The sequence below is a fragment of the Saccopteryx bilineata genome, chromosome 11 (assembly GCF_036850765.1).
Source record: "Saccopteryx bilineata isolate mSacBil1 chromosome 11, mSacBil1_pri_phased_curated, whole genome shotgun sequence".
In the NCBI taxonomy this organism is placed as follows: domain Eukaryota; kingdom Metazoa; phylum Chordata; class Mammalia; order Chiroptera; family Emballonuridae; genus Saccopteryx; species Saccopteryx bilineata.
In genome coordinates, this window is record NC_089500.1 from 41,425,884 (window position 1) to 41,444,496 (window position 18,613).

Below are 18,613 nucleotides of genomic sequence, written 5' to 3' on the forward strand. Positions count from 1 at the left end.
CAAAGGAAAATTTAAGATTCAGATGTTTATGAAGGAGGAACAGACGGGATAAAATCTTTAAGGATAAGCTTTATGATATATATTTTCTAAAAAGGGGATACAATTAGAAGTGCATAAGCATCTTATCAGCCGTTAGTTAGAACAAAGAGGGACACCCATGACTTGGAGCAATAGTTGTCCATCCCCAAATAATCTATCATCAGACCAAGCTTTCTGAAACAGGCTTAGGTACAGTTCTCATATTATTTTCTTTCTGAGATAATATTTTCAGATAAATTTTCCACTGGAAAGAAATGAGTATAAGAAGTTTTCTGTTGTTGAAATGAAATGCTGCTGGTTTCAATTCCTTTTAATGTTCTCCCTTTCCAGTTCTCTTCATCCCAATCCAGAAACCCTTCCGTCCAGGGCTCACGTCTTTCCCTTCTCTATTTTAATAAAAACACACCACGTTGATTTTAAGATTCTTGCTATATTTCCATTTGTTTTGCCTCAGCTCCTACATTAATCCAAACAATAAGGGCCTTTAAAACATTCATAAATAACCTGCTGCTGCTGGCACCCAGGAGCCGAGTGCAGCAATGTTATTTAAGCAACAACAAATTTCATAGTTCAAGAGGCACAGTTAAGGAAAAAGGTTGCTCAGGAAATCACTCTTATTTAGCACAAAGATCCTTAAAAACTGCATGAAATCAGTCAAGTAACTATAGAAACCAATTTCTTCAGCTCCATATCACACATCTCACACCTCAATTGTCTTTATTATTGTCTGCTGTCAGATCCTTAATCAGAAATGTGAACAGGCTTGATGATTTATTCAGCAGGGAAAAGAATCTGTAGGTCAAGTGAAAAATTTCACACACACACACACACACACACACACCCTACATCTTCAACCTTAGGTACTTTCATTTCCTTCTGTTCTCAGCAGCTCTGGGGGCAACTCCAGTGAGATCCAATATTAAGGCTCAATTAAAATAAGCTCCAATTAGTGGAGCTTTTTTCTCTGGGGCTAGAAAAGTCAGGAAATGGATATTGGGAAATGTAAAAAGTCAGCTACTGAGAGGAGGCTGCAGACATAAATGAACTTATTTGTTGATTTCTACAGTTGCTATGCAGAGGCCTCTGGGAGTAAAAGCTTAACCAGTCTAAGCTATAAACTAAAGCCCCTGCAGCTAAACATGAACTGTGTGAAACAAGGGCTCCATTCCAGAACAGAAAACTGCTGGGCCCAGAAAATTAAAAGCCAGAGGCATTTTCCATTTAAAACTAAATCCCAGTACCGCCTCCCAGCCAAAGAATTATAAGTAGTATCAGATTTACAAAACGAACAATTACCCTGGAAAAATGTAGCCTATTGTATAGTCCCAGATGCTAAATCTCAGAAGTTTCTCTTTTTTTTTCTCTTAATCCCACATTATATTCCTCCAAGTGTGCTGCTGTAATTTACAAAGAGCCGTTTCTAGACAGGCCTAAGCCTTGAAAATAAATTTTAAAAGAGAGCACATCACTCATTGACCTCATTTCAAGTACTGCCCTTGCCTTCAGCAGTTCCTGTCCTTCCCCAAGGCTTCTGCAAATGGTATGCAACAGCAAAATAAACCCTGACCTAATTGCCAGGAGAGGGCTGCCAGCCTTCCCTCACACACAGAGACAAACATGATAACTTGAAAGTCCTACCTCTTTGGCTTTCTGCTTTAATCTCAGCTGTTCTGGATCTTCTTTATTCGAACGACTCTATCAAAGGAAAAGAAAATTTTAATAGAAATTACTAGCATCTAAACACCACAGTTGCCATTAAATATTTAATAAATGACAATTTTCTCTTGTGATTGAAAACCTTAGCTTCAGGGGGAAATGCTTGTATCCAGTCCTATGCACTCCTCCTTGCCCACCCCTCCCTCTCCTCATCAGGGCCCGCTGCTGCATTCTTGCCGGGAGGAAGCTTATACTGAAAATGATGCTAACAATGTCAGTCAGGCCCAGTTGAGGCATGACGTTGTTCTTGTTGGAACACAAAAACTAAAAAACTAAAAAACAAATGGTACAGATGAAGGAAAAGAGAAGAATTGTTGGCTTAATAAATTCCAATGTTCCCATTAGAAACTGATCTTTGGGTCCACTATAATACTTGAATGTTGTGCACAAGTAAATGTTCAATAATGTTTAATGAATGTCACTTTCCACAATGATTCAGTTTAACATTCTAAAAATGAACACTTACAGGATTGCTAAAAAGAGAGCTACCTTCTACTGTTGTAAAGTACCCAAAATCCACAATTCTTCAGGTTTTCACAGAGGCACGTAGTTCAAATAAGTTTTTGAAAAGTTGTATTAAAGGAGGAGATTTATTAAATATGCTGGCCGCAAAAGGCTGACACAGGGCAACAGACCCAAATTGTGCAGCCCCCCAAAATAGTCCAAGGGCTGTTTATATACTAATTATGCATGGGAGGGGAGAAAATCTGACATCACGGCATAAGTTTATACCTTTTGTTTAGAGATACATACATTAACTACATGCTTTCAGGAGGGGAGAGGTAGTTTCCATAGGGACAAATGCCTGTAAATGATTCATCAGTATAAGATTTTAATTTAATCATTTTCTTTCTGTACCTAAATAGCTCTTCACCCTTCCCCTATAGGTATGGGGGAAGATCAGAGAATCCAAGTCTCCTTCCTCTTTTGCATTTACAACACAATGACAAAAACACATATTGGTTTTATGCTAATCACACAAGTACAAAGATCATTTGCCTAGCCCAAACCAATAAAATGTTCTTTAGACTTCCTAAAATATTAATTCTGTAGCTTTTGGCACCTTACAACACTATATGTAATACCATGATGGAACAAAGAGTAAGGAACTTGATCTAACACCATTTGTCTGATGAAAACTATACCTGGGATAGGTGTATCCTTCCTCTCATTCTATCAAAGCTACCTAACTCTGTAATTATATGAATATTCTATAAAATCCAACATCAGCTAATTAAAGATAGCTAACAAAATAAATGCTAAAAGTATTTTTCTATTTCACTAAGTTTACCTGATAGGCCTATTAATGTATCAGTAGTTTTGGTAAAGGAAAATACATGAAAGGAACTACTTAAATTTAAGGGTGCCTTCTAATTTTAAACACCTTAGCTACATACCTACCTAAGATTCTATCTACAACTAGTCACTTTTTTCCTTCATTTTGTCCCCAATCTACTAAAACAACTTCACTTTAGCCCAAAACAAGACAAACTCGATTCTTAGTTCACCTATATTATAAGAGAATGAGTATGTATATATATATATCTATATAAAAATACCTGTGCATATATGTAGATGTATGTGTGTGTGCACATAATTTTTTGCCCCAGTATAAAGTTGGTACACTTGGGTTATCGAGTCTTTGTCAATCAACCAGTATTCATTGATTACTCATAGTACAAATTCTACTCTGTGTACTGCTGTTCTAGGCCTTGTAAAAGTAGAAATAAAAAAAGTCCTGCGTTCAAGTAACTTACATAAATTTTAAGAAAAAATAAATAAAACAATATTATAAAATTTAAAAACATAATATGTAAAATATTTATAATGGGAAAACTACTAATAGTGATAAGAGCTATAAAGAAAATAAAATGTGATAAAAAGGAAGAGAGGGGTGGGGCTGGGGTAACGTCTTTAGCTAGGATGAGAGGGAAAACACCTATGAGTGACATCTGAGCAGAGATCTGAAGAGCAAAAAGGAGGCAGCCATGCAAACATCTGAGGGAAGAACACTCCAAGCAGAGGGCACAGTAACTGCCAAAACTTCAAATGGGAACAAGCTGGGAATACTTGAAGAAAGAAAGCAAGCCTGTGTCACCAGAACAGAGAAACGTTGAGGGAGATAAGGCTGGAAACCATGCGTTGCCTTAGAGGCCATCATCATAAGGAGTTGGGATTTAATTTCAGTAACAAGAATGAGCTACTGGAGGGTTTGGAGCACAGGAGTGAGATGCCACTGACACACTTTCGAAAGATCAGTCTGGCTGCTATATAGAAGGTGCATGATTGGGACCCAAGACCAGGGATACAGGCACACAGAGCAATTGGGAGAGTGTTCTAAAACAAACGCTGTAAATACGAGAGTGGGTAAAAGATGAGGGTAGCTCGGACTACTGTCATAGAGAAGATGATGGTAATTGGTTAGATTCTAAATATATTTTGGATGTAGAGCTAACCGGATTGATTAATGGATTGGATACAGTAAAAGTATGAAATAGGAGTCAAGGAAGACTCCTAGGCTTCTGTCCTAAGCAGCTGGGAGATGATAATTCCAACTTGGTGAGGGGATAAAGACCACAGTAGATTCAGGGGAAGGGAACTCAATGTTGAGTTTTAGATGTCTAATTAGTAGTCTAATATTTTAAGGATGGTGGGTGTACAAGCTTGGCAAGAAAGATCAGTGTGACTGGAGCAGAGTAAGTGAAAATGGGAGTGGTGTGAAGCAAGCTCAGACAGGGAGGGGGTGCTAGACCACATAAGGCCTTTTCAAATTTGGTAAGAAGTTTGGGTTTTATTTTAGTGCAAGAGGAAGCAACAGAGACACACATGACTTATTAGGAAAACATTATTCTGAAGACAGTATAAAAAATGGATTGTAAAAGAAAAAGGAGATTAGCTAGAAGGCATTATAAAAGTCCATGTGAAGGATGACTTAGACTAGAGTGATGACAATGATGATGAAGAGAAGAAGGATACATTTCAGAAACAGAATAGACTAGATGTGAGGAGAGAAAAGAAGAGGTAAAGATTACTCCTAGACTTTTTGCCTGACCTGTGGTGGGGCAGTGGATAGAGCACCAACCTGGAACACTGAGGTAACTGGTTCTGAACCCTGGGTTTGCCCAGTCAAGGCACATGCGACCAGTGAACAACTAGAGTGAAGCAACTACTTTTCGTTCTCCCTCCCCACCTAAAGTCAATAAATATAATCTTAAAAAAAAGAGAGATGACTACTAGGGTGTTTTTTTGTTTTTTGGCTTTAATTGGGTGAAAAATGGTGTCATTTACTGAGTTAGAAAACCTGTAAGAGTAAAAAGTATTTTGAGTAGGAGGAGAATTAGGAGTTCTTTTGGACACATAATATTTGAGATGCCTATTGGCCAACTGAGTAGAGATTTCAGGTAGGCAGTTGGCTATGAGTCCAGAGTTCCAGAATGTAGACTGAGTTGGAAATATAAATTTACAAGAGATCACAGACAGAAAAGAAGGTCTAGGACTGAATCCTGGGACATTCTACTGTTTAGAAGACTGGTAGAAGAGGAAAAGCCAAGAGAGAGTGAGAGCAAATATAAAATAGCTAATAATAACTAAACAAGTATTTAATAGTTTGTCATCTTGTTTACATTACAGTAATCAGAAATAAAAAACCAATAAACTACTTCATTACACTAGCTGTGTGCTTGCTTTTAACACTTGAGGGCTCCAGAAAAAGCATATTCCTCTCCCAGATGCCCTTCCCATTGCAAGAGGGGTCCACACGGGAACTGAGTCTGCGGGATAGTGGGAAGCTGCACAATGACAAGGTTGTGGTAACCTTGTGGGGGATTAGGGCACATGAAGATATAGACCAGTGGCCAAAAATGCAGGGTGATGAAGGAGACTTGGAGAGATACACTAAGGCATGGGCCAGTGAAAAGGCAAGTTTATTACATGGACAATGAAATAAGGGCAGTGGTCATAGAAGTAACAGAAGAGGAGTAGCTAGCATGGCTATTTGGGAGATTAGTAACATTGATCAAATAACTAAACTGAGGACAAGTAAATATATAGAGAATAATGAGAGCTGAGTTTATGATTATGCAGAGTATTTATAAACACAGAAAGGTTAAGTCTAGAAAAAACCCTAAGATATTGATTGGAGTTAAAGGTAACCATATAAACTCATGGTTTTATAATGTATATATACACAAAGATAAAGAAATATGGATGTATTATATATACACACACATGTACATATGTAATACTGTACATGTACTTTCTAGATTTATCCACTGAGAGGGCCTATATGTAATGACATCCTATGAGCAATGAAAACTGTATGCTCTAATTTCTTTTTGGATATCATCCTCAAATATAAAGACACAGGATTCCCTTGGAGAAATGTCTAATTCCAGGGCTGGGAAGGAAGAGTATAAGCTGAGCCTAGAATTTTGTGCCAGAAAGGAAGGAGATGATCACTGAATGACAGAAACATGACTAACGGGCAGAACTGCCAGCTGGAAGGGTCTCCCACTCAGGAGCAATTTGAGCATCAAAATAAACACCAATAGTAATAGATTACAATCTGTTGAATCAAGGATATTCATGAGCCCATACTGATAATGAATGTTTATATGGATGAATAAGGGGAAAAGGAAAGCTTTTCCACATAGTAGAGTTCTAATAAATATAGAAGAAATGAGAATAAAAAAACACCACTTGGCAAACATAATAGAGGTGGCTGATTCAGGCAGATATCGTCTATGGATGCTAAAGTCAATATGCAGTGGTTTGTAAGGAATGGGGTATACTGGTAATATATAATCTTAGAACACCTTCCTCTGAAAAACTCAATGATTACAAAGGGGGAAATGGCAATTTTAAATGGAGAGAACTGGTAGGCACCCACACAACCAGGTAATAAAAGGCTGCCATTTTTATATGATCAGCTGAGAAGATACAGCATCATTTCTATCTGCTCCTGCTAAGAATGAATGATCTAAGTCATGAGGAAATATAAGATGAACACATGTTGAGAGTCAGCCCACAGAAGGTAAGATCTATACTCCTGAAACCTGTCAAAGACATGAAAGAAAAACAAAGACTGAGAAAATCTGCTGAAGGAGTCTAAGAGTTGGTAACTGAATGTAACACATATTTCTGAATGGGAAAATGGCCATGAATCTGGCAAAAGAGAAAGTTGAGATAGCTGGTAAAATCTGAGTGGGGCCTGTAGGATAGATGGTAGCATTACACTGTTCACATCCTGACTGGGAAAGTCATACAAAAAATTGTCCTTGTTTTCACAAATACATACCAGAGAATGTTTAGGAGCAACAGATGTCCGAATCTTGCTTTCAAAACGTTCAGAAAAAGACTAATTAGGGATGACAGTTACACAACCTTGTGAATATATCAAAACCCTCTCTGAAATGGAGAATGAATGACTGTGTGTGTGTGTGTGTGTGTGTCTAGAAAATATAGAGATAAAGCAAATGCAGTAAAATGTTTACGATCAGAAACCTGGAACATCAAGCACCCAGATCATGTTGGGATCATGGTACTTACTGGTCTAATGTTGTCTCAATGGACATAATTGACCACTGGCCAGCCTCCAAAAAAAATAAAAAAGAAGAAGAAGAATCTGGGTAAAGGAGATGAGAGTTCTTTGTCTAGTTCTGGCAACTTTTCCATACATACAATACAATTTCAAAATAAACACTTTCTAAAGAGCAATTCATATGTGATTAGGAACACATACTCTAAAAGGGATCGCTACCAGGAACACTGCAAATTAAAACACAAAATAAAACTAGTGCCCAAACTTGAAGACTATACACCAAGGCCCTAGACCTGCAAAAAAAATGTGGAGCAACAAAATGCACCTGGTAATGGAAACAGCTTTCACTCCATCTGGCACTAAGAATCCAGAAAAATGTTTAAATAAGGGAGAAAGAAAATAAATACTACCTCACATTTTCTTTCTTTTACTCTCGCTCTAACCCAATTCTGGAATTCTATATTTTGTTCCATATAATCCTAAATTTCACTCACACACTACCTGTCCACTTTCAAATTTTTTCCTCTCAACTTCAACTTGGCATGTATCAATCATATCACTAAAACACCATCAAAATTGTATGAAACATTTTTGGGGGGAAGGTGGTAGTTATGCTAGTCACACAGAAATTAAAAAGAGACAAAAGATAATTCATTTAACTAAATTAACTGAAAGCCACTGTACCGTACTATACTGGTATGACAGATTTTTAAAAATTTTTTATTATTGATTGATATTAGAAAGAGGAGGAAAGGGGAGGGAGGGAGGGAGAGAGGGAGGGAATGAGGGAGGGAACGAGGGAGAGAAGAGAAGAAAGAGAAAAAACCAATTATTTCCTGTTCCACTTATTTACGTATTCATTGGTTGATTCTTGTATGCCCTGCCTGGGAATCAAATGGCACCTTGCATATTGGGATGACGCTCTAACCAACTGAGCTACCCAGCTTGGCCTGAGAGATTTTATTAATAACTTTAAGAAATCCTACGGAGAAATCCAAAGGCCTAGTAAAAACAGGACAGTCAATCAATGAGAAAGCCAATTCTGGCCTCCTTGCCAGGCTATGTTCACTCCCTAAATCAGGTAAGACCTTACCTTGGCTGCCTTAAGTAACATTTCTCTTTCTTCTAAATCCTTTCTCTGCTTCTCCAATTGATCCAGCTTTTCAAGAAATTTGAGCTGTGACCTGGTGTCACTAGACAGGATGTAATTTTCACTTGTCTGGAAAAAAAAAGTCTTATGATGATCATAGGCAACACATTCTGCGTTAAGTATTGTTATAAATCAGCTAAAGGAAGTAACAACGACATACCTGGGAAGCTAAGTTTTCAGGAGGTAATATTTTTATTTCTGTTAAACAAACTTAACAAAAAAAAATTTCATCCCCCCTAAAAATGTGAGAAGTGATTAGGCATTTAAATTTCAAAGAGCCTTTCTATTTCTAGTAAGCCTCATTGGGACACAGGGTCGGAATTAAGCCTAGCAGATCCTAACAAACAGGAAGTAGAAAGCAACTGAGTGTAGTATTTGACTATAATCTATTCTGATGGCTTTAGGCGACCCCTGTGTTTTGGTCATTTGACCCCCGTCGGGGTTGCGACCCACAGGTTGAGAACCGCTGATCTAAATCTTTTCAGTTAAATTATTGTATACGTGAGCAGACTTTAATATGGTTAATTTAATGTTAGGACTATGAAAGACAAAAAACAAGAAACAATCACTTTACTCAGAAACACACCGAAATGAAAGTTTTCATCCTTCTTTCCATTGCTGGACTAGGTTAACCTTATCAGGTAAATGCAATTTATATCAAAATAACAAGATAAGATAAAATGGCAAACATTAAGATCCTAAACCCTGTTTTGAGGATTCCTTTAAACAAGGGGTCCCCAAACTTTTTACACAGGGGGCCAGTTCACTGTCCCTCAAACAATTGGAGGGCCAGACTATAAAAAAAACTATGAACAAATCCCTATGCACACTGCACAGATCTTATTTTAAAGTAAAAAAAACAAAACGGGAACAAATACAATATTTAAAATAAAGAACAAGTAAATTTAAATCAACCAACTGACCAGTATTTCAATGGGAACTATGCTCCTCTCACTGACCACTAATTAAAGAGGTGCCCCTTCCGGAAGTGCGGCGGGGGCCGGATAAATGGCCTCAGGGGGCCGCATGTGGCCCGCAGGCCGTAGTTTGGGGACCCCTGCCTTAAACTATGAACTTGGGCAGACCTACAGTCAGTCAAAAAAAAATAAGTATACAATTCATAAATGAGAGCCATACATAAGTATAATCATTTGTCTTGACTGTTCATTCCATAAACAATGATAAAATTTACAGTTTCGTTTATTCTGATCCTCTAGAGTAGAAAACAGTGTTTGCCAATTTAAATACTTTATTTTCTTCATCTGATAACTTGACCCATCCTTCTCCAATCATATATGAGTGTGAGTATGCTTAGCAGGGGCAACAGCAGTGAAGGAAAATTTTCCCAATCAACAGTTAAGATACCCTGCCATCTATTCACCTCAGTAATTCAGACATCCAAGCTATAGGAGAGGGACTGAGGGAGGTTGTGATTGGAAAACAGAATATTTTTAAACATTCAGTCCAACAATCATGCCTGGCCTATAAATATGGATACAGCACCATTCCCATCTTTGTTTTATCCCATGCTCACAGCTGGCTGATTCAATTAACTGGGACTGAGAGATTTCTTAGGTCCAAGATTATTTTTAAATTAAATTTTTATTGTTGGTATTTAACTAGATCAACAGAGTATTACACAGTATAACAAACAAGGATATATTAGTGCTACTTATTTTACTTCGTGTGTAATACAAAAAGAATTCTCAAATGCTTTAAAGTTAAATAATACAAGATAGAATATGGAATACATTATCGGCCAACCATAGAGATATAAACATAATAACCAGTGGTTTCTTAAATACTTCATCTTTACGATTTCTGTGTTTGGACATACTGGAGAGTTTACTGACAATTTCAAAAAGACAAGAAACATTAAATTAAAATGGGACACAGACTTACTAAACTTCAACCCCATCTTATTCACATGCTAAGATTCCTTCTCTCTCACCCAACTTGGATACAACCATATCTGACTTAAGGAATGCTTTCTTCCTTTACTCCTCCACATACAAATGAGTGTATCCCCTATTCCTACTAAGCCCCCATCTTATTTAAACAATAGTAACTCCAATTTGATCATGTTCCTTCCTGTATACCCAGCTGGCCTAACTAAAGTCTTCATGCAACACAGAGTACAGTGGTTTAGCACTGAAAACATAGGCACCGAGACCAGATGATAACATCAAGTGAGTCCTAACAGTGGTTTAGCACTGAAAACATAGGCACCGAGACCAGATGATAACATCAAGTGAGTCCTATCTAAAGAAAGCACTACAGCCCCTTTCAGATGGAAAACATGGGAGCTCTTCCACTGACAAGTAGAGGCCTATCACTTTTTTTTCAATATTTCATTTATTGATTTTTAGAGAGAGAGGAGTGAGAGAGAGAGAGAGAGAGGGGGGAGGAGCAGGAAGCATCAACTCCCACATGTGCCTTGACCAGGCAAGCCCAAGGTTTCGAACCGGCGACCTTAGTGTTCCAGGTCGATGCTTTAGCCCACTGCGCCACCACAGGTCAGGCCAGGAGCCTATCACTTTTCTTCAGTGGGAAATCACCTGGCAGAAAGATCAAAAGCTTTGTATCACGGCCCTGGCCGGTTGGCTCAGCGTCGGCCTAGCGTGTGGAGGACCCGGGTTCGATTTCCGGCCAGGGCACACAGGAGAAGCGCCCATTTGCTTCTCCACCCCTCTGCCACGCTTTCCTCTCTGTCTCTCTCTTCCCCTCCCGCAGCCAAGGCTCCATTGGAGCAAAGATGGCCCGGGCGCTGGGGATGGCTCTGTGGCCTCTGCCTCAGGCGCTAGAGTGGCTCTGGTCGCAACATGGCGACGCCCAGGATGGGCAGAGCATTGTCCCCTGGTGGGCAGAGCATCGCCCCATGGTGGGCGTGCCGGGTGGATCCCGGTCGGGCGCATGCGGGAGTCTGACTGTCTCTCCCTGTTTCCAGCTTCAGAAAAATGCAAAAAAAAAAAAAAAAAGCTTTGTATCACATGTCACTTTCTACTTCTTTACTAAAATCTCAATTAATGGACTGTGATTTATTAGAGAATTATATCTAACTAGGTGAAAGATTATCGAAAGTAGATGGCTATCAAATGGAAAAAAAGATGGTGGAGTTTTGCTTTTAATAAAAGTAGCTCACTTTTGTGAAATTCATGGAGTAAAATTTCTCAGACTTTACAGATGAAAATAAATCCTATAAGGATGAATTGAAATACAGGGACAGAGCCAAATCTGTGACACCAAGATTATTACAATCAAAGTCTATAGAATAAGTATAATTTTAAAGTAGATCCAAAGATAACTAAATGATTATTATTTCTGTTTAAAGAAGGATGATCTCATAGCTGCCTTTCTTTTCCTTTTAAGATTTTATTTATTGATTTTACAGAGGGTGGGGAGCGAGAAGTATCAACTCATAGTTGCTTCATTTTAGTTGTTCATTGGTTGCTTATTGTATATGCCCTGACTGGGCAAGCCCAGGGATTTGAGCCAGCGATCCCAGCATTCCAGATTAATCATCTACTCACTGCGCAGGGCAGAGCTGCCTTTCTATAGGTACAAATTCAGGCAGTGGAATTAGCCATATTAAGGAATGCATGTGAGGAAAGGTGAGATGGGGAAAATCAATCAGTATAGGCAGTGTACAAAACAGAAGGTTAAACAGACGTCCCCAAACTACAGCCGTCAGGCCACATGCGGCCCCCTGAGGCCATTCATCCGCCCCGCCCCACTTCCAGAAGGAGCACCTCTTTCATTGGTGGTGGTCAGTGACAGTAGCACTGTATGTGGTGGCCCTCCAACGGTCTGAGGGACAGTGAACTGGCCCCCTGTGTAAAGTTGGAGGACCCCTGGTTAAGGAGATATTAACTTTAAGCTATTCAGGGAGTTTCCAATGAGGTAGATACTATCCATTTTGTAAATGGTAACTAAATCCTTGGGAAATATTATTGACATACAACAGAAGAGTTCCATCTGAAGGCTTTACACAACAGGACTTTGGATACCACTCAGAATAGTAAACTCTACCTGGAATAATTCTACTGCATACTGAATGTACATGTCACACTTTGTATAGAAACTGCCCATTATAAATAAAAGTGCATTAGGTATCTCTGAAACAACAGGGTGATTGAGGTAGCAACAGGGGAGAATCCAAGTTTGAAAATTATAAGACCCTTAAAAGTTATGGTAGCCTGACCAGGCAGTGGCAAGATGGATAGAACATCAACCTGGGACACAGAGGACCCAGGTTTGAAACTCTGAGGTTGCCGGCCTGAGCGCAGGCTCACCAGCTTGAGTGCAGGCTCACTTGGCTTGAGTGTGAGATTAGAGACATGACCCAAAGGTCAATGACTTGAACCCAAGGTCACTGACTTGACCAAGGGGTCACTGGCTCGGATAGTTTCCTGGTCAAGGCATATATGAGAAAGTGATCAATGAACAACTAAGGTGTTAAAAGGAAGAATTGGTGTTTCTCATCTCTCTCCCTTCCTGTCTGTCACTCCCTCTGTCTCTCTTGGGGAAAAAAAAGTTATGGTAAAAAGCCAAAAAAGACTAATTCCCCATTACCCAAATTGAAGGTAAACTGTTATCAATTCAACTAGAATATTAAAATTTAAGATTTTAACTGTAAACCTCAAAATAACCATTAAAAAAATGTCCAAAAAAATGCACAAAAGGGAATTAAAAGTACACAATCAGATCAATTAAACCAAAAAGGCAGTAACTAAGGAAATAGACCAAAAAAAGCTATGTGTACAGAAAGAGTGAAATAGCAGTTCTTACCTATCAGATATTACTTTAAATATAGTAAATGGATTAAACTCCCCAATCAAAAAGAAGAGACGGCAGAATGGAAAAGAACCATAATCCAACTATACGTATGTTATCTACAAGAGATTCACTTTCAGTGAAAGTACTTAAATAGTTTGAACGTGAACGATGGATTATATTCCACACAATTAATAACCAAAAGAAAGCAGGGGTGGCTATACTAACACCAGGCAAGATGGACTTTAAGTCAAAAACAGTTAAAAGAGATAAACAAGAACATTAAACATTATATAGTGACAAGAGTCAATTCATCAAGAAGATATACACATGAGAGCCCCAAAATAAATGAAGCAAAGACTGACAGAACTAAAAAAACAGACAGTTCTATAATAATAGATGAAGTCTTCAATACCTCACTTTCAGTAATGGATAGAATACCTAGACATAAGATCAAAAAGGAAGTAGAGAACTTGACACTATAAGCTAACTAGGTCTAGCAGACATATACGAGCCCTTCACCCAGTAACAGCAGAATAGATGTTCTCAAGAGCACACGGAACATTCTCCAGACAGACCATAAGTTAGGTCGCAAAATAAGCCTCAATAAATTTAAAATGGTTAAATAATAAAAAGAATCTTCTTTCAACACAATAAAATGAGGCTAGAAATCAACAATAGAAGGAAAACTGGAAATTTCACATACAATATATCTGGAAATTAACATACTCTAAAACACTGATTTTCAACCTTTTTCATCTCACAGCACGCATAAACTACTATAATTCTATGGCATCTCAAAAATTTCTTTTTTTGCCAATCTGATATAAAAAATTATAATTTTATTTTTTATTTATTTATTTTATTTTTTTGTACTTTTTCTGAAGCTGGAAACGGGGAGAGACAGTCAGACAGACTCCCGCATGCGCCCGACGGGATCCACCCGGCACGCCCACCAGGGGTGATGCTCCGCCCACCAGGGGGTGATGCTCTGCCCCTCGGGGCGTCGCTCTGCCGCGACCAGAGCCACTCTAGCGCCTGGGGCAGAGGCCAAGGAGTTATCCCCAGCGCCCGGGCCATCTTTGCTCCAATGGAGCCTTGGCTGCGGGAGGGGAAGAGAGAGACAGAGAGGAAGGAGGGGGTGGGGGTGGAGAAGCAAATGGGCGCTTCTCCTATGTGCCCTGGCCGGGAATCGAACCCGGGTCCCCCGCACGCCAGGCCGACGCTCTACCGCTGAGCCAACCGGCCAGGGCCTAAAAATTATAATTTTAATTCATACACACCAGATGGCAATTGTGCTGACTGTTGTCATTTTTTAATTTGATAACCAAAAAAAAAAAGAGGTCAGTGCCTCTGAATAAACAGGTATTACGTTTTAAAAATTCTTGCAGCATAGCGCCTAACCAGGCGGTGGCGCAGTGGATAGAGTGTCAGCCAAGGACGAGAAGGACCAAGGTTTGAAACCCTGAGGTTGCCGGCTTGAGCGCGGGCTCATCTGGTTTGAGCAAGGCTCACCAGATGAAGCCCAAGGTCGCTGGCTCCAGCAAGGGGTCACTCGGTCTGCTGTAGCCCCCTGGTCAAGGCACATATGAGAAAGCAATCAATGAACAACTAATGTGCCACAACGAAGAACTGATGCTTCTCATCTCTCTCCCTTCCTGTCTGTCGGTCCCTATCTGTCCCTCTCTGTCTCTGTCACACACACACAAAAAAATTCTTGCAGCATACCAGTTGAAAATTGCTGCTCTAAAACAACTAATGAATCAAAGAAATCTCAAAGGAAATATTTCAGAAAACAGGGAGGAATGAAAACAAAAACACAATATCAAAACTTACAAAATGCAGTAAAAGCACTGCTCAGAGAGAAATTTATAACAGTAAATAAATGCCTACACATTTAAACAGAAAGACCTCAAATCGGTATCTTACTTTCACACCTTAAGGAACTAAAATGAAAGTGGAATAATTACCGACCTTAAAGAAATAAAAAGGATTATAAGAGAATACTATGCATAATTATAAACCAACAATTAGATAACCTCTAAGACAAATTCTAGAAACATACACAAAGAAATACTGATACTGGTTTTTCATTAAGCTTTTCCTTTCTATGATCACGTATTTTTAAGTCAGCCCAGCAAATTCTCACAAAGATTTCTACAAGTGAGGACCTCAGCAACTATAATAAATAGCCCTTCTGAGGTTCTAAATGAAGCAGAAAGCAGACAACACAGAAGGACTCCTCCAGGGAACTGCTGGGGGTATGGCAGCTGACACTGCCCTGGACTCCTCTTAGCCTACACTAGCACAGCAGCACAATAACCATTCTTATAAACTCGAACCTCACGTGGTTACTCACACGCCCTGTTATACAAAACCTAGCTATAAACATTTCTTGATATAGGGGAAAAGGTTTACCTTTTTTCTTTTTCATTCCTCATCACTTCTCCCCAAAACCATAATTAAATCAAGGGTTTCTATCCTGATGATGGCAGGTGATTTGATTCATACCATTAGAAACAGACAGTATTTCTTATGTTTAAGCTCTTTATAAAAGCAGTCAGTAACGATAATTAGTGGCAACGGTATTAGCATTCAATGCAATCATTTAACTTATTAAAAGGAACAGGAGTGTTAGCAGAGTACAGATCACTGCAGAGAACAGAACTATCAAATGTTCCATTCTAACATATCTTCCTTCCCAATCAAAAGCTTTAGGAAAAGAAGCCTCAGGCAGAACAGATGCATATTTCAATTTAAACTGACTACAAGCTTTGGATACCATTTTAAACTCTATTTTATTTGTCCTGTAAGCGCATCTAGATAAGGCAAATTAGGAATGAGACTGATTTTCTAACAACGTGAAATACGTCCCAAACATTTTCTTTAAAAATATACTTAAAATACAAATTCATACCAAAGCACTATTACCCTGAACATGACAAAGAGGAGAAGAGTCTGTACTTCTCTAATGAATTCCTTTACCTTGTAAGTTGCCATTCGATGATGAGCAATTGTTGTCAGTTTTTCTAGAAGGCCTCGTAATCGCTCCTGTGTTGCATGGGAGATCAAATTCACAGCATCAGAGTTAAGTTCTGTAATGTCATGCTTTTTACCTGCGGAAGCAGAGAAAATCCATTTCGTGTTTTAGTGGAGGCTGATAATTGAAATAATTAGCACAGCAGGTATTCTGTTCCCCCTGGAAGTCATACCCATTATGAATAAAGGTTTGGAGATTATGATTTTCCTGGTAAAGTCACAACTTCAAAGATCTTAGACATTATATTAATAAAACCTAGCCTGAAGCCTCAGAAAATATAGACATTGTTTCATTTAGCCTCTAGAATCATCTCCTTGCAAGGTCATTTATAGGACAAAGTTAATAAGAACACAAATCAAGCCTAGCGTTCAGGGAGAAAAATGGTAACTGCAGAAATCAGTGCCTTATATTCTGCTAATTTTAGTAATTAAAAAAATAGAAAATTACATTTAGTCCTATTTGACACTGCTAACAATTTATGACATTTCAATGAATTCAGATTATGAGTCTCTGTTAATGCCTTATCTACAGACATAACTATACTCCGTTTGCCCACTACTAATTATCCTTGTATTCAGATAAACTGACCTGGTCATCAACACACATGTTGAATTGGGTTCAAAACCTCATCATTTCACCCATCAACTTGAATAACTTCTCTTTCACTGTATCTCCTTCCATAAATAAACCAAACTTTTATTCTTCCTTTTGCTAACTAGAAAGAAACTTTTAGGAAAACAATTTGGACCATATACCCAAAAGCAGAAGTTCATTTATAAATCAACCTTATCACTATTTAAACAGTAATTATCTAGAGCTTCATGAAACAACCTATATCAACAGAGATCTAAATCTAAAGATACAGGCAATTAGGTAGTCTAATTTAAATGAGCTTTTAATAGTGCTGCTGTGTTTATTTTTGACAAATGCACAAACACAGAAATTACTTAAATATCACTGTTTGATTTTGCACTCTACTGTATTTGAAATATACTTTAATACAAAACAAAGTGTGAATGAGTATAGCAAAAATAAATTTTAATTAAAATCCAACAAATCTTAAACACATTCTTTGATATAATTTCATATTAAATGTTAAACTTTAATTTAGAATGTACGCTACAGTAAAACCAGACAGGAAGAAGATAGAAAATTATCCAGCTTCTGTTAAGACAAACCTTCAAAATATAGTTTGTTACTTTCTAAACTGAATTCATCACCAATTTTATATTCAAGAGGGAAAACACACTAAAAAATGTGAGGTTGGTTGGCAATGGGGGAAGGTCACGTGAGGAACCAGGCCCCGGAACTTTGGCTGGAACTGCCCACACCCATGCCCACCAAAAAGAAACGGCCTGAAGCCTTTGAAAAAGAATGACCGTCTGTCAGCCAATGAAATTTTGCTACGTCATATCAACTCGCCATCACCCTACCGACCCTATAAATTACCCCCTACGGAAGAATCTGCGCAACTTCTCTGGCCCTCGTCTCTCGGACCAGAGAACCTCGTCCAGGATGCGTTCTACTAAATAAAGCTTTGGCTATTCCATACTCAGTAAATATGCCCTTCTTTCTTCCTTGGTGGGGCAATACCTTACATTTGGTGCCAAAACCCGGGATTAGCTTGAAGTCCGCAAAGGACCGCTCCCTTCCCTTCCCAGGAAGAACAGGATTTCCGACCTCACACCCACTTCGGCACATGGTGCGGTTAAGTCCCCTGCCTCCAGCCTCCCTTCAGTTCTTTCTGCCAAGACTCCCTGTCCATAATCGCAGCTGCGTCAGGGATCTCTTATCCATTCCGAGTGCATGTGTGCCTGTGGAGACGTCGGGACACACGCACTCTACCTAACCCTACGGTGACCAGAGGTTGAGTTGTAGAATGCCAATTCTCATCTCTGATCACTCCGAGGGCTGAGGGCAGCCATAAAGGCACAGGAATCTAAACCTGACTCAAAAACATTCCTTGAATGCCTTATCTGGAATCTTTCCCTCCCTAAAGAAGAAACTGATCTTCTCCGATGTGGCCGGCCCACTATACCCACTGGATAATCGAACCAGGTGGCCTCCTGAAGGGACTTTCAATTTTAACACCCTCACCAATTTATTGCCAAAGAACTGGGAAATGGCTGGAGATCCCTTACATTCAGGGCTTCTAGTATTTGCGCTCCCATCCTAATCTGTGTCTCCCACTACACAGCGCAGGCCCTTTTTGGCCAGAAAAATCTCAGCTAAACTCTCTACTCTTGATCTTTCCTCCTTTGCTGACCCCCAACTCTCTCTCCCTCCTGCCCGACCCCAGGGGCGCCCCTCTCTTGGTCCCTCTATGGATCTCTTCCACTTGGGTCTCTTCCCTCTG

At 39.2% G+C, this 18,613-nt stretch overlaps 1 protein-coding gene across 2 annotated transcripts in view; it reads right to left on the minus strand.

Annotated features, from left to right (window-relative positions):
* Positions 1–18,613, minus strand: part of TAF4B (TATA-box binding protein associated factor 4b) — a 133,290-nt gene that overhangs the window by 41,326 nt on the left and 73,351 nt on the right. For both annotated transcript variants that reach the window (XM_066247025.1, XM_066247024.1), the window contains exons 11-13: positions 16,203–16,333; positions 8,388–8,513; positions 1,678–1,734 (exon numbers count right to left, since the gene is read on the minus strand). In XM_066247025.1, coding sequence (XP_066103122.1) covers positions 1,678–1,734; positions 8,388–8,513; positions 16,203–16,333 — 314 coding nt within the window. The remainder of the gene's footprint in view (positions 1–1,677; positions 1,735–8,387; positions 8,514–16,202; positions 16,334–18,613) is intronic.